Source organism: Aphis gossypii, chromosome 2, assembly GCF_020184175.1.
Source record: "Aphis gossypii isolate Hap1 chromosome 2, ASM2018417v2, whole genome shotgun sequence".
In the NCBI taxonomy this organism is placed as follows: Eukaryota; Metazoa; Arthropoda; class Insecta; order Hemiptera; family Aphididae; genus Aphis; species Aphis gossypii.
In genome coordinates, this window is record NC_065531.1 from 83191365 (window position 1) to 83207513 (window position 16149).

The 16149-nt window shown below is 26.9% G+C and overlaps 2 protein-coding genes across 5 annotated transcripts; both read left to right on the top strand.

Annotated features, from left to right (window-relative positions):
* The first annotated feature begins 2187 nt into the window (after window positions 1-2187).
* Window positions 2188-12729, top strand: LOC114131031 (sodium channel protein Nach-like). Of its 4 annotated transcripts, none has more exons than XR_007603885.1 (10): window positions 2188-2453; window positions 2705-2905; window positions 2978-3131; window positions 4953-5086; window positions 5370-5472; window positions 5911-6187; window positions 7432-7594; window positions 7713-7819; window positions 12070-12255; window positions 12323-12729. XR_007603885.1 is itself a non-coding variant. In XM_050200344.1 (10 exons), the coding sequence occupies exons 1-9, from the start codon at window positions 2293-2295 to the stop codon at window positions 12189-12191; spliced, it is 1422 nt and encodes a 473-aa protein (XP_050056301.1). In that variant the 5' UTR covers window positions 2188-2292; the 3' UTR covers window positions 12192-12207; window positions 12323-12729. The 4 variants fall into 4 exon arrangements, 3 of the variants coding, with proteins under 3 accessions (XP_050056301.1, XP_050056300.1, XP_050056302.1); XM_050200344.1 differs by having other exon boundaries at window positions 12070-12207; XM_050200343.1 differs by having other exon boundaries at window positions 12070-12203.
* A 1665-nt stretch (window positions 12730-14394) lies between these two features.
* Window positions 14395-16130, top strand: LOC114130329 (E3 ubiquitin-protein ligase rnf146-like). Its single transcript, XM_027995286.2, has 5 exons — window positions 14395-14660; window positions 14847-14963; window positions 15080-15199; window positions 15265-15522; window positions 15594-16130. The coding sequence occupies exons 1-5, from the start codon at window positions 14585-14587 to the stop codon at window positions 15806-15808; spliced, it is 786 nt and encodes a 261-aa protein (XP_027851087.1). The 5' UTR covers window positions 14395-14584; the 3' UTR covers window positions 15809-16130.
* The last annotated feature ends 19 nt before the right edge of the window (window positions 16131-16149 follow it).

Sequence of the window (16149 nt, forward strand, 5' to 3'; positions counted from 1 at the left end):
ACGTTTGTTCATGAATTCCAGAAATATCGAATGACACGCGTAACATTATATTGAAATATGTCTGAAGCGAAATCGTATGTAATAACCACTTTACGTGTGCACAAAAAACGTCTGTTACGAGTTACGAGTACACGAGGACACAATATAAGCACTCGTATATTATGGGTGTACAACAACAATAGTAATATATGTTAGGAATAAGTATGCGCTATCCGTTTCTGATGACCGATGAATAATGAGATAAAATTTAAAACCTCCGACTAAAATATAATCGGACGTATCATTGAAAAATTTGTTTAATCTTATCCGATTCAAATAAGCGTAATAATAATAATAATAATAGTAGACAAAATTCGTTAAAACCGATTTATCCACTTTATATAATTTATTATAATGCGTCATACATCTATCCCACGGACTCGGACCATCACCGGCGCATGGTGGTAGCGACAGATTATTTATACAGGTATATATACCTATGCATGATGTTATAACATGAAGTGGGCCCCCCGCGCGCGTATCACTGGGAGCCAGTGGCGGCCCGACGTTATATACAATCCGTGGCGGCGGCAGTCCCTAACGAGCGTCACGTACCATCTGATCCGACTTCTTTCATATGCACCGCCATCGCATGGTATTTCGGTACACTTTAAACGAGTCTGATTAAATTACGGGAATCCTCACGACCCGCTGACGCCGCTTCTTAGTTAAGGGCAAAACTAAAAAGACGGCGAAAACGGTTTCTCTCATTCACTATATAGTCTTCTCGTTTGTAAACATATTATAATATGCATAGGTAGCCCCTTACTTTACATGTCTATATAGAAATAGTCTTGCGAATATGAGCCAACGCGTTATATAATACAAGTCGACGACGAAAACTAAACGTTCTTTTTCCTTATGGCGATTATCAATGAAATGTTGTTTATACCTGTATTAAAAACAACCTATACTAATAATTACTCAAGAGCAACTACAATGTTATTAAATAGCAAACCGCAAATAATTTCTTAACATTTAGCGGTATAGCTCTAAATAAACATAATTTTAAAGACTATTATGTTATAGTTTTTATATTTTATAAAATAATAATAAAATTAGCGATAAAAGTACCTTTACTCATTTACTTCAAATGTTCAAATATGAATAAGCTGTATATAGCTATATATAATAAGCTAGACATTTTTAGGTTAAAAAACCATGTTTTTCTTTTTTAGGGAGAAGTTGTTTAATAATTTATTTACAATCTATACACCTTATATAAAATAAGTGAATTTGATCTTAAGCTTAATTTGCGTTAAAGAAGAGAGCTATAATAATTGGTTCACCTGAACAAAATTTATTAAGCTGTGGTTACATCGTTTATTTATTTTTTGTTAAACTCTAAGTAAGTCATCTTGGATTGCAACATTGATCAATTTTTGCAATATTAAAGTTAATTTATATTATTGACGATACTTTTGGTGCTCTATAATATAGGTATGATTAAGGATATACATTTTTCTAAATACATTTTTCAAGATAAGTTTTTCTATAACCATGGTGAGCGATGGGATCAAAGGATCTATTAATGGTTGAAAAACATTAATAAGAGTTGTATCAAGCAGGTATGTTATTAACTTTGTTTGAGTTGCTAGAACTATACGTACCATACAGTCATACTACATAATATGAATTCTTCAGTTTTCATACATATCCTGAAAAATATTTTTTAAAAAAAAAAGGTGATTCAGTTAGGTTACTATAATTTGAATTAAGTTTTTAAATTATATTTGTTTGTATAATAAGCACTGTAGTTTTACATTTATGTATAATATTTATAAGTTTATAAAATCAAATAGAAATCAATTAATTTTTCTAATAAATAATATACATGTATAGGTATACATAAAATATGTACCTACAAAAATTACCATTTTTTATATTTATCTGTTGAGCTATTTCAGTTATGAAATAAGTAGTGATATTTCTAAACTTATCTATTTATTTTATAATTCAAAATATCAACTTTAATATCGGAAAATTATATTTTACGAATTATAAAGATAATTTGTAGTTTTACTTTAATTTACTTTCAGCGTACCTATATAAAAAAATAAAAATAAAAGTTAAAAATAATTTTTCCATTAGGATAATAACAGCATATAACAGTACCGTACATTACGATATCGCCATAGATCTAAAAAAACTGGCGGCGTATCATCCATTAGTGGTCGCTTTCGTGACAATGGCGATGTGGGAAAAATGCGAATTTCTATGTCATCAGTCCGTTGATACTGTCACACGACAAACATGCATTATACTACACAAAGAAAAAATAGAAACAATAAACAAATAAATGTTTGGTGGGGACCTCTCAGGTCCGGTTTGTTATACCTTAAGGAGTTCTCCGAGACGACTACCCTGCATGGTATACGCCATATTGGCCTATCCAACAGACATTTTATAGAAATGTAAGTAGTACAAATAATAGGACTTAACAAAATAGCTTAAGAATTATTACAATATAAATAATATAACTTTTTCAAAAACATATGTAATATACAAGTATATCGTCATCTTTTATTTATATTTATACAATATAAATATGTATTAACACAAACAAATAAATATATTATTGGTATATACTACATAGGTATTAATCTAATTTAAACATTATTTAATTTATAAACATGTACCGAAAATATACTAAATCATTTTACAGACTTATTTGGGTTCTGTGTGAAATATTAGCAATTTACGGATCTTATAATGTGATGCATAACAGTTGGATACGATACAATACAAATCCTACTGTTGTAACAGTACAAAAAGATTATCGATTTTGGTATCTCCGGTTTCCGAGTACTACATTCTGTTATGTAGACCCCGTGAACACAGAATTTGCTAAAGACTATGTACAACGGTAGGTGGAGATATCTCCACATATGTTTTGAAAATGTTATAATTTTCTAATTTGTGATATTGTTTTATTTAGTAAATGGAAAGTAAGTTCTGGTAAAAAATTTGATTACTATATGGATTTTGTGAAAAACGTTGCAAACATAACTTATGAAAACTTAGACAATATAGCGCCTTTTGTCAATAATTCTGCATTAATTAATGTTGACATTATCGACTTAGTTATAAAGGTATTGTTGAAATTTGATTTTTTTTGTTTGTTTTAACAAAGTTTTAAAATAAATACTTCATTATAAATGTTATTTAATGTTAACATGTAATTATCATTAAAAATAATAAAAACTTATTAAATTAAAGTTAAAAAATATAAAAATACGGGGATTGAGTATTAGACTGATCGATTCGCTTAGGTACATCTCAATTAAGAATAGTTAAGTATAACAGTTTTAAGTATAAAATCAATTTTATATCACAGAATTAAGAAAAAACAACTGAGATAAAATCAGTTTATTATAACGTTAATCAAATCATTAAAAATTTTAAGATTTTAAGCACTTCATAAAAAAATATATATTAATAGTTTTGAACGTATTATTATAATTGTTATTACTAGGACTCAGATTTTAAAGCATAATAAGAAACTAAAAAAGCATACGATTGTTTTAAAAAACAAAAAAAAGCATATTTATTTTCAAAAAAAAAGGGGGGGGAAGGATGACCAAAAATTAACATGAACTAGTTATAAAAATTTAAAAAAAAATGTTTTTGAAAATTAATTTAAATTAAAAAAGAATTAACTACCGTATATTTCCGTAGTGAAACTGACTCTAGTGTTCGACAGAATATTTAACATTTAACATAGAAAACAAACTATCTACATCCACTGAAGTGATCGGTGCATACTTCATACAAGAAGTTTCAAATTATAACACTAAATCTTAAATTTTGAAATGGTCGATAACGATGTTATAGGCATACTGGCCTTATAGGTACTGCAGGCTATATATATATATATAGATCAACAATCTATAATACGTTTAATACATTTGATAAACAATCTGATAACAAAAACAATAATTATCCAATATCTGCATTCTGGGTTTTTACGTTTCTTATTAATTCAATTTTTTATTATTGCTATAGTTAACATAATAAACATATAAAAATTCACAGCTGGAATAATTGAAAAAAAGCATTTACATAGAAAAAAGCAAAAATAAATTGGTTTATGTGGAATTAGAATGACGTAAAACGAATTTATGTACAAAAATTTGAATTGTATTTCATATATAAAAACAGAAGCATATTATATGCTTTAAAATCTTAGCCTTAGTTATCAGTTATACATTGACTTAAAGCTATCAATTCAGTTAATATAAATCTCAAAAAAATAGCATAATCATTACTCATAAAATTAAAAATAAAATTGATATTTAGTAAATATTTTTAATGAATGTGTTTAATTTTAATTCGATAATAAACTATTGATACAAAAAAAATGATTTTAAATAAAGGGTATTATGAGTGGTAATAATAGTTTATATTATTATTGCTTTTCACAAATAAGATAGATTGAATAAATTTTTGCTGTATAAAACTTATAAATTGATACTAACATACCGTAAATAGGTAAGAATTAAATTGAACAAAAATAGTTAAAATAGTCTGAGTACTTCTAAAATTATTTTAATAATAGAAAACAATAATATATGCGATTTGTTAAAAGTCTTAAGTCATTTTAACTTATAGATTTTTAGTTACCACAAAATTTCATTATTTTATGTTAGAAAAATTCATTATTAAATTATTAAATTTGAATTTCAAACAATTATCAAAAAAAATATTGACTTTGTATTTTCAATATTTCATAATTTCTATAAGAAAACTCGTAAAATATTGTGTTAAATTTTTAAGTCTTAGGTATTTCAAATAAAAAATAGTATTAAGATGATTTTTATAAATTAATTCACATTGCAGTATAGAGATTAAAATGTGTATTTGTTTATTACCTAATCAAAATATATTTTTATTTTTCTATTATTATCGAACAGGTACATGCTGAACCTCGTTTTAATACTACAATATTCAGCACTGACTATAAAAATATTACTTATCAACCAGTATTAACTGAAATGGGCATCTGTTACACTTTCAGTGGTATAATAACTGATTATTTAACACCCAAGTAAGTTATCATCTAAATTCTAAATAATATCTTTAATCTTTATATATACATTTCAGCAATTTATTTTTTAATTATTCTTGTGATTAAGTATTGAAAATCATAATATTGTTTTTAAATAAAATAATTTAGCTATGATGATAATATAAACACCAGTGTCTTTTTTAATCCTTTTTATTAAAACTATAATAATTAATACTGCATGTGACATGTATTAAATTATTTACCTACGTCATATATCTATTATTTGCTAAATATTATATTATCTATATCTTTACAATTATAGTAGCGAACTGCAAAACATAAATTCTAACTATCCGATACCATTGTGCAACTTTCTCAACTCATTATGTTACGCAAAAGCAGAAAACCTACCTCGAAGTATTTTGGTAATTATAAAAAAAACATTGTACAACATTAATGGATTTATAGTTTATATACTTTATAGTAAGTTATTAAAGTTATTAAGTAAATATAGTTGCATACTTGCATGCCACTGGTAATTATTTATTTAAAAAAACTTATCATACATAATTTTTTTTATATAATCTATTTTCTAAACATAATTAATGTAATTTTATTTTATAAGGCAGAATCAATAGTAATTTATTACAATATATACTGCATTTAATATTTAGTATAATCTAATATACTAGGTACCTATACAGTTAACATATTATACAAATGCAGAGTATAATATAATGACTCGCTTTAAATTGCTCTGTATGTAGTCTATAAATTGTAAAATAATAAAAATTTCACCAATAGGAAATTAGTATTAATAAATACCAAAAATAAATTATTATTTATTACCATATGTGTTACAGTATTACGTTCATTATTCAAAAGAAGTACCAAATATAGTAGACAAATATTACGAGGTGCAAGAGGGTATGGAACGAGATACGACGTTCACGTTTTGGGAGATGATATCAGCTCCTGAATTGAGACGACTAAGTCCGTCGCAACGTCAATGTCGTTTCATGGACGAACCAATGGATAACACAATACCCGTTTACAGTTATAACGTATGTAGGATGATATGTAGAAGAAATCTGGCTTTGAAGTTGTGCAAATGTACTCCACATTTTTATCCATACCCAGGTAGGTACATATTATATATTTTATAATTGATATAAAATGAAAATAATTCAATTCAATACACAGACATTTACTCAAATACTATTACAAGCAACAAATATACCAATATTGTATTTAAATACCAAATCCTGTGCAATATTGTTATAAATTAAACATAATATAAGAAATTTAGTATTTAAGGCTCAACCATTTTAAATAGTGAACGGAGTGAGGAATGTATTGATTCTACAATGAAGTGTGTGTATTTTTATGTGAGTCTGTACACCATAACTTGTTGAAATTAATTCTTCAATTTAAAACTACAAGAAATATAAAAATTAAAAAAATAAAAAAATTTAAAACTACAGAGGTGGCTTCCAGTGGCAAACTGGATATCCTTGGTGCATTATAAAGGTCAAAAGTAAAAAGTTTTTATAAGCGTCGGGAAAGACCACAAAAAAGTGACGGAAAAACAAAAATGTTTATAAAAAAATTTTGGCTGCCCAAAAAAACTTGAAAATTTAATACAGGGTTTCTTATAAGTTGTTTTTATATATGTGTTTAAACTTCAAATTTTTACAAAATCGTGTAATGTTAACCATTTATTGTTAAACGATTTTAAATATTTGTTAGTATAAAAAAATATGTCATAGATAATTGTCTATGATAGATAATAAGTCGTAGATACTTGAAATATACAGCAGTTATATAGATAGGCATTTTCTTTACATAATTTAATTCTCAAAAATTGTTGTATTGGAAATTGAATACAACATTTCTCACGTGTTAGTCTTATTGTGATTCGAAATGTATGAAAATACATAGCCACAATTTTTTTTATTGGCGTTTGAAGATCAAATATTGACAAAATTCGTCAAAATCATAAATATTTACAAATTATTTTTTAGATAAAAATTTATAAAAAAATGTTGTACAAGTAGCTAAGAGTTAAAAATTTAGTAAAAGATTTTCCATAAGTTTGCAGGCTTATGATAATTATAAAAGAAGCTGACCGTTGGTCAATTAAAACAGTTTTATTTTAAGTTTAAATTTTTATGAAATCAAAAATAATTAAAGCGTAGGTAGTAAGATTCGTTCGATACTTAATACACAGCAGAATTTTATCCACTTGACTACCCTTTTTTATTAATATTATTCGATTTAATAGAAGAATTTTGTCTTTTAAATAAGATAAACTTAACTTTTATCTTCTAATTAAATAATACAAATTAAAAAAAAAAACTTCTATAGGAAGTATTATGATTTAGGTAAAATGCAAGTTTGCAACATCAAAGGTCTTTATTGTTTGTCAAATCATAGCAAAATGTTGATGACATTAGAAAAAAATGATGGGACGCCAATCGAATGCAATTGTCAGATGCAGTGCGAAGAAGTTAAACTGTTTTTGGACAGAGATGCAATAAGGACATGGTAACACGCTTAAACACGTATTGGACGTGTTCAAATAAAATTAAAATTAATTTAAGCCACGAACCTATTTTCTCATATAACATTACTATTCCCGTTGTTATATTATAAAATATGACAGGGCGTATCCAGCTTCAAAGGACAACATCATTTACCGTTGGGCAATTGACAAGTATAGTAAGACACGATTGCGCCGCGACGTCATCTACAGCTTTGAAGATTTATTGGGTAAGTACTAAGTACACTTGTGTGTGAGTTTATTGTTTTTCAAAACTCATGATCTCTATCGTTATCACCTTGGACCATCACTACACGCAATTCATTCATGAACATACCGTTCACCTCTTATATCAGTTATATCTACAATAAACACAATATTGACAATACAAAGACACATGGTACCTATATTAAACATCGTATTAGATGTAGGTATTATTGTATTATCTGGTTAACTTATTTCTATTTTTTTTTTTTTTTAACATCGTAGATTTCCAATGAACAAACAGTGACGATAATAAATAAACTAACATAGGTATAATAATAAAAAACAATTTTTAAAAATAATAATTAATAATAGTACTGGTATTTATTTTAAAATATTCATTCATTGCATTATCCAATTAATACAATCAAACAAAATGTATAAATACGTATTTGATATTTGTACGTAGGTATATATTTATTATTAATATTCATTTATAATTATTACTTAGTCGTGATAAGTACAAAATATGTTACTGTCAAAGTTGTCTTGAGATTTACTATAGTGGTACAGTACCTATCTATACATATAAACATGTTTCTAATTACATAGTCATGGAAAATAATGTTGTTATTATTTATGTAGTTTATAGAACTAAACATGACACAACGATTAAATTATAAAATCAATTGGTAATTTTAATTTACTTGGTAATTCTTAAATTATTTTGTTTCTTTCTACCTTTATACATTATACATTTTTTTTTATTTTTTAATAAATGTTAACATTTTGATATCAATGACACAATCCATAATAATTAAAATTACTTTTTGAAATTAATATTTCGCTATCCCTTAACATTGAACACAATATCGACTTCAATTAACCACCCATCGTTTTACTATATTATAGTATTTACACTATATTTTGTCACATAAATTATTTTACATAAAAAAACGGCTTTTAATACATCATCTAAATTAATAATTTATTTATTTATATAAAAAACAGCAAATACTAAAAAAGATAATTCATTTAATTTTACGAGGAAATTAGGGTATACAACAACACACGTAGACCTAATGGTACCTACATTTTCAATGTATTATATATTTATAGTACATATTATATTATGCAATATATATTATTATATTACATATACCTATATAGCATATGAATGTATATGTGTAGTGTGTAGATTGTATGTTTTATGCCGTATATGGTTTTTGTAAGTTATACTCGGGAAACGTAACAGGACAAATTATTCCGATAGTCGCACATAATCGCATTATTGCATCGATTACACGGGTAGTTAACATTTTATAACTGTATTATTGGAATATCAATTGTAATACGTTTTTATACATAAAATACATAATAGTAGGTATATTATGTAGACATTTTGTGTGTGTGTATCGTGTCTTAGGAGGTATTCTATACTCCGGGAGCATTAAACTGTTGAGAAACAAAACATTTAAATACAATGCTTATACGTATTATATAGATACTACACACGCTCAGCTATAAATTTGCCATTTACATAGGTCGATCGATTTATTCCCATTATAGCGATCATGAATTATGATCACTTGAATTTAGAGAATAATAACTATCACGACTATTCTCAGGTATTACGTTAGCGTCAAAGAAAAATGTGCACGGTTTGAATGCAATACATTATACAACTATATTTTATCAAACTAAACTTGCTACTTATAAAAATTATTATCAATATAGTATTAGAATTAAAAAGGCACTTTTCAAAATTGTCATTATTACTCTCTTATAATCAGCATTTTATTATACAAGAATCTAATTCACAATTGCCAATATATATATATATATATGTATTGAAAAACATCTATAAAATGATACGATTATTTAAATGTTTATACTTCATTAATAAGAATAAAAAGTCCTCAAACAAATTTAAACTTCATAAGTTAAAATAGACTATATTTTCATGATTATATATTTATAAATAAAAAATGTGTATAATACTCGTATTGTTACAGACTATTTCTCAATAAAACGACATAGTATAATTAGTATAATATTGGAAAATATTATTACCTAAGTAATAACTTAATTTTGAACAAATTGTAATTTTCACAATGAATTCATTTTCAGTTTTTCAGTTTAAACAATTTATCTGAACTGAACATGTATGAATAAAGTACGTAATATTTTATAATATGTATTAACAAAATCATAAAAGGATAGGAACTTGGTACATACATAGTACACAGTCTATTCAGACCCAACCTGTGACTCACGGAAGTATTTCAACCAGCCCATGGCCATTTTATAAAATTAGAAATTCCTATAGATATAGATAAATTATAATTGTAATGTAGACAAATTATAATTACAAAATGTCTTACTAAATTTAATTTTAATGAAAAAAAAGTATATTCAATTTTAAAATATTTAATATAAATGAATTGGTATGAAATTTATTAAAACTTGTTTTTGTTTAACCAATCTCGTTTAGTATCAATGTTTTGTTTTTTACTTTGAAACATTTTAATAATTGAAATTTAATAACAAGAAAATCCAATCTGTAATAATGAAAGACTAAAACAAACTAGCAACTTGCGTAGAAATATTCATCACTTTAAACACACTCAACAAAAGTCGTAAATTCGATAAGTATAATGTATAATATTATTATATTAATATATTATTATTAACCTAACCTACTGTTGAAAACTTCTTACTTTTGACCTCTATAATGCACTAAGGATATTCAATTTTCCATCGGAAACCCCCTTGAAGTTTTAAATTGAAGGATTATTTCGACAAGTTGTGGTGTTTACAGGCACAAAAGTTTAATTAAACTATAATAAATACCATCTACCACATTGATAAGCCCATGCGCATAGTAAATTTCCATTGTATTTTTAAAACTAGTGATTTAAAAATAATAATTTTATATTTGGACATTTCAAACCGAACTTATTACCACCGACTTTTAGACCATGGTCTAATTGCAATTACTGTATTATACTGTAATTGTTAGGTGTGCAGTGTGCAGTCACTGCGATGTATTATAATAATTTAATATATCATATTTAAATGGTTATGATACAAAATATTATAAAATAATAATAATATAAATACTACTTTTAATTTGTACTATGTTGCATGCAATAATGAAAGACATAAAACATTTTCTTTGCTTGTCTGCTCGATTCCGTTACACGATGCAGAGAGACCGTGCCGATAACAATTTCCCAGCGCGGGGGATTTCATATTATATAAATCCACTTCCACTAAATTGTTTTATATGCCGGTGCCCAGTGGACATGAATCCGTCGGTAATTGATCGTTTAAAATATACGTATTGCGTATTTTGTGTGTATCAGTATGAAGTGTATATCTCGGTAAAACTCAAAAAAAAAAATGACAAAATGAATATTTTTAAAAATAATTTAAAAACACTAAACAATTGCATATCAAATCCAAGATGGCGGACACTCCCGGACCTCAGAGCGATTGCGACTTTTTTCTGGTTAACAAGGATCCTACAACCAACCTTTCTGCAAAGTTTCAAAACTTTCCGATTTAATTTCTAAAAACACCTTTTTTGAAGCTTAAATGACTGGACTAACTATAATAATATTGAAGAGATGGATGTTAATAATATAATACGGGTACCTAAGTATAATATTGTACCTAATATTTGAAATGGTATACGTACCTTAAGTGAATCCATATAAAATAATATTATATAGATTATAGCTACACGTACATGCAGCTACAGTAGAAAACCGTTTTGTTGTAAAAAAAAAAATGTATATGATTTCAAGCACACCGTAAACAATTTTAACGAGTATAAATAAAATATTAAGCCATTTGTCAAATTTTATTATAGTTTCATAAAAATATAGCTTTTAGCATAAAATAAATATAATACCTACAGCTAATAATGAAGACGTGTATAATATATCTGCGATCTACAGTAGGTTACGTCGTGGTCGTCTTAACACGTTCCATTTTGTCTAATAAAATATGACGAATAATCATAAATTATTGCAGGGCCGCCAAGGCCTAATCCACAGCTAGTGCAATACAATTGAATAATAAATCTACTGGTATACAATATTTATACAATTATTAAAATTCACAAATAAACACTAACACTTACACAATAAATTGTACATAAATGTATACCATTAATTATTATAAATGCAATGAAATCTTTATTTATATTCGTAGTTAAAAAATTTTTTTCATATATTACGATAATGTATACTTGCAATAAATATTTCAGTGTCTCTAGGAGGTACGGCGTCATTTTTTCTTGGTTGTAGTGTTCTGTCTTTCGTCGAGATCGGATACTACCTCACACTAAGGCTGTATTGGTTTATCAATCAAAAACACAAAGATTATTAAAAGTATAATTAGGTAGGTACTGTCATAAACTCATAACCTCATATTTAGCAGAAATGAACAACAAGTAATTTATTTATGATATCTATGCATAAACTATATTTATATAATTATATTTTTACATTCAATTTTAGATTCATGGAGGAGCTAGGAACAATGAAATTATTGATTTTGCAATGACCTGTTCTGAAACTACTTTTTAGAAAAGATAGAAAAAACGCTTCAATCTGCAACTTCAATCTATCTTTTTTGGTTTAGATCCAAAAATTTGCTGTATCAGATTTGTATTTTTGGAAACAATACATTTAAATTCAAATTTTGACGAAATAGAATATTCAAATGACAAATAATAATATAACAATTTTAATTATTTTGTTACAGTTTAAAAATATTTGTGAGAACTTAAAATGTATATATTATTATTATTATAAATAATTTTCCTATAATTAGTTTTTCCTTAAAAGAAAAACATTACTGTATTACTTGTCTTCTTAGTTCTTAGACATTTCTCAAGAATTAAACAGCATCTAGCACACAAGCCATCTGCTTTTAAGATTATAATGCTTTATTGAAGTTTTAACTAAAACTAATTTTTAAATCGTACTAGGAAAATTGTTTTTTCTCAGTACACTACGGCTCATTCATATTTTTACCAAAACAAATAAATCCGAGGGTTCTCCAAGGTATCACAGCTTCCATTTATTATTCAATATTTTCATACCCGACCAACCCACTCAACCTAACACATTTACTAGTGATTTTTCCGATGAAAAATCAATAATAGCTAAAAGTCACGATACCGATACTAATTCCTAATTTACCTTTTCCTAACCGAAAACATCTAGTTCTCTTCGAAAATGGTACAACGAATGAGATGTGAAAATAAAGAATACAAATCAATACATTGCATCTTTACTCTAAGACAGAAAAAATGTCCTTCATTTACTATCAATGACTCAATGACAGGGGTGGATAGGCCTATCGGGAAATTTGAATTTTCCAGATTGGCCCCTGCAGTCTTTACCAAATAGATAATGGAGCTCCCAGTTAAAACACGTTATCTTATGTTTTAAATGTTAATACTTATTAATAGAGCTTGGATTTAAAAGCATAATAAGCAACTAAAAAAGCAAAAGAGAAGTATATTTATTTTTAGCAAAAAGGGATAGCCAAAAATTAACATGAACTAGTTATAAAAATTAATAAAAATATTTAAAAAAATTAATTTAAATTAAAAAAAGAATTAACTACCACGTATGTTCCTTGATTTTCAGTTGTGAAACTGACTCTATTGTTCGACATAATATTTAAAATTTAACATAGAAAACGAACTCTCTACATCTGCTGAAGTGATCGGTGCATACGTCTTCGTACAAAAGGTTTAAAATTACAACACTAAATCTTAAATATTGAATTGGTCCACAACGATGTTAAAGGTATACTAACCGTATAGGTACTGAAAGCTATATGTAAGATCGACAATCTATACGTTTAAATAGTTTAATACATTTAATAGACAATCCGATAACGAAAACAATAATAATCTAATATAAACATTTATTCCGCATTCTGGGTTTTACATTTCTTATTAATTCAATTTTTATTATTATTATTATAGTAGCATAATAAACATATAAAAATTCTACAACTGAAATAACTGAAAAAAGCATTTACATAAAAATATAGCCGAAAAAAGCAAAAATAAATCGGTTTATTTGGAATCAGAATGACGTGAAACGATTTTATGTATACAGATTAGATTTCTATCTCAAGGATAAAAAAATAAGCATATGCTTTAAAATCCAATCCCTACTTTTTAACAATAATAATAATAATAATAATAATATAATTATAATATCGAACAATTTGGAAACAGTTTATTTTATTGGTATTTGGTATATAATTAATAATGAAATAAATACTCATGTGTTTACGACTTAACATGAAATACGTTTTCTATAACTACGAATTACGAAATTACCTAACCCGTCATATAACTCATATAACCATAAAATAGTCAATAGAATATTATAATAATGTAGATTTAAATCTATACCGTGCGCGGGAATCGACAGAGCGACAGGTAGTTGACTCCAGCGTCCTCTAACGGTGAACAACGCGCAACACCGACGACACACCCATCGTCCACACACACACACGGTTGCGGTTGTTTATCGTTATCACATGCAATACACAAACGGTTTCTACTTTCTATAATATTGTCCGTGTACTGTGTAGTTTTGTTGACAATTTGACGTTCTGCTTTATCGATTTGGGAGCAGTAAACAACTGACAAAACCGTGCCAGTGGCTCAGTGCTCGTTGGTTACTAGTTAAGTTGACGCGTGCAGCGTGCGTCGAGTACATTAAACGATTAAACTTAGCAGTTTCTGAGACATGGCCGCGTCTCAGAAACGTCTCGAGGACGAGATAGCGGACGACGAAAATTCATCCGACGAGAATGGACACGATTGTAAGATTTATTTTAATTATTTTAGATGTTATAATAATTTATTAGTTTGTCCATGATTATTTTTGATATCATGCAGATGTAAATTATAATATTTTAAACTTCCTAGTAATTCAATTTTTTTAATTGTCGTCAAAAAATCCTGTAATGATCTCCTGTTTTTGTATACTTATGAATCGTTCTATACAGCTGAATCGTCAAACGGATCTCACTTGTCTGCTGATTCTAACTTGGAAACAAAGTCTGATGATGAGCCAACACCCAAACCAAAAAAAAAAACTACTTCGAAGAAATCCAAGAAAAATGGTTAGCATATATTTATAATATTTATTGGTTGTATATATAACCTATTATGTTAACTATATAATTATAATAAATATTTAATTTTGTACTAATTATTATATCATTATTTTTATGCGCAGCTGAATTACCAGAAGACTCAGCTTCTGCCTTGCCTACAAGCTCTAACGCTGATGTTGTTAAAGAGGACTCAACTTCAGAAATTAAATTAAAATCTATTCTGAAGAACTCCAAGAAAAATAGTTAGTCTGCATTTATAGAATTTATGTGAATCAAAACTTAACTATAAGATATTAAATTATTATAGATGACACACCAGCCGAGTCAAAAAGCAAATTTAATGAGTGTCCTGTATGTTTGGGACCAGTTATGTTCCCTGTTCGTACTCCATGTGGTCATGTCTTTTGTTTTCTGTGCATAAAAGGAGCAGCTCGACAGGCTCGCAGGTGTCCAATGTGTCGTCAGCATATACCTAACGATTTTGACAAAAACCCTGTTATTCTTGAACGGCAAGAAGTAGAAACACTTGATGATGGTTACCAATGGTTTTATGAAGGCAAAAATGGTATATTTTATTAAATTGTTTTTCATAGATATTGGTATTTGTACACTAATTTTCTATTTTAAATATTTTAGGCTGGTGGCAATATGATAAGAGAACTTCTCAAGAAATTGAACATCGCTACAAGCTCAATCTCACAAAATTTGATGTACTTATTTGTGGTATCATGTATACTATTGATCTCGATCGCTATGTGCAATACAACAGAGATCATCCAGCAAGGAGAAGGAATGTGAAACGAGAAAATGCCAGTAACATTGCTGTGAAGGGAATAGCTGGTGTTCATTAATTACATGTATTTTCTGATTTCTATTTACATATTATTATATTTATTGTTCTTTATTCATTCATGACACTAACTTTGATGTTGAATGGAGATTTAAATGTCTATTTAGTATTTTATGTACTTAGTCAAGTTAAATTTATCATTATTATTAATATTCTATATATGTTCATTTTATGGTAAATTTTGCTAATTCATAAATGTTGTCAATTTTATTCTCATTATTTATTTTAAGATCTAGATACTGATAATTTTAAAAGTTGTTTGAATATTTGTGATTAATTGAGAATTTATTTTTATGAGTACATTTATAAAAATGTAATGTTTATTTTTACTTTTCTTTTATA

Bases quoted from the DNA above. Each gene is read 5' to 3' on its own strand.
- LOC114130329 (XM_027995286.2), top strand. From the start codon at position 14,585: ATGGCCGCGTCTCAGAAACGTCTCGAGGACGAGATAGCGGACGACGAA. The intron at 14,964-15,079 runs GTTAGCATATAT...TTTTATGCGCAG, and splicing joins GAAGAAATCCAAGAAAAATG to CTGAATTACCAGAAGACTCA. The intron at 15,523-15,593 runs GTATATTTTATT...TAAATATTTTAG, and splicing joins GTTTTATGAAGGCAAAAATG to GCTGGTGGCAATATGATAAG.
- LOC114131031 (XM_050200344.1), top strand. From the start codon at position 2,293: ATGCATTATACTACACAAAGAAAAAATAGAAACAATAAACAAATAAAT. The intron at 3,132-4,952 runs GTATTGTTGAAA...ATTATCGAACAG, and splicing joins TTATCGACTTAGTTATAAAG to GTACATGCTGAACCTCGTTT. The intron at 5,473-5,910 runs GTAATTATAAAA...TATGTGTTACAG, and splicing joins ACCTACCTCGAAGTATTTTG to TATTACGTTCATTATTCAAA.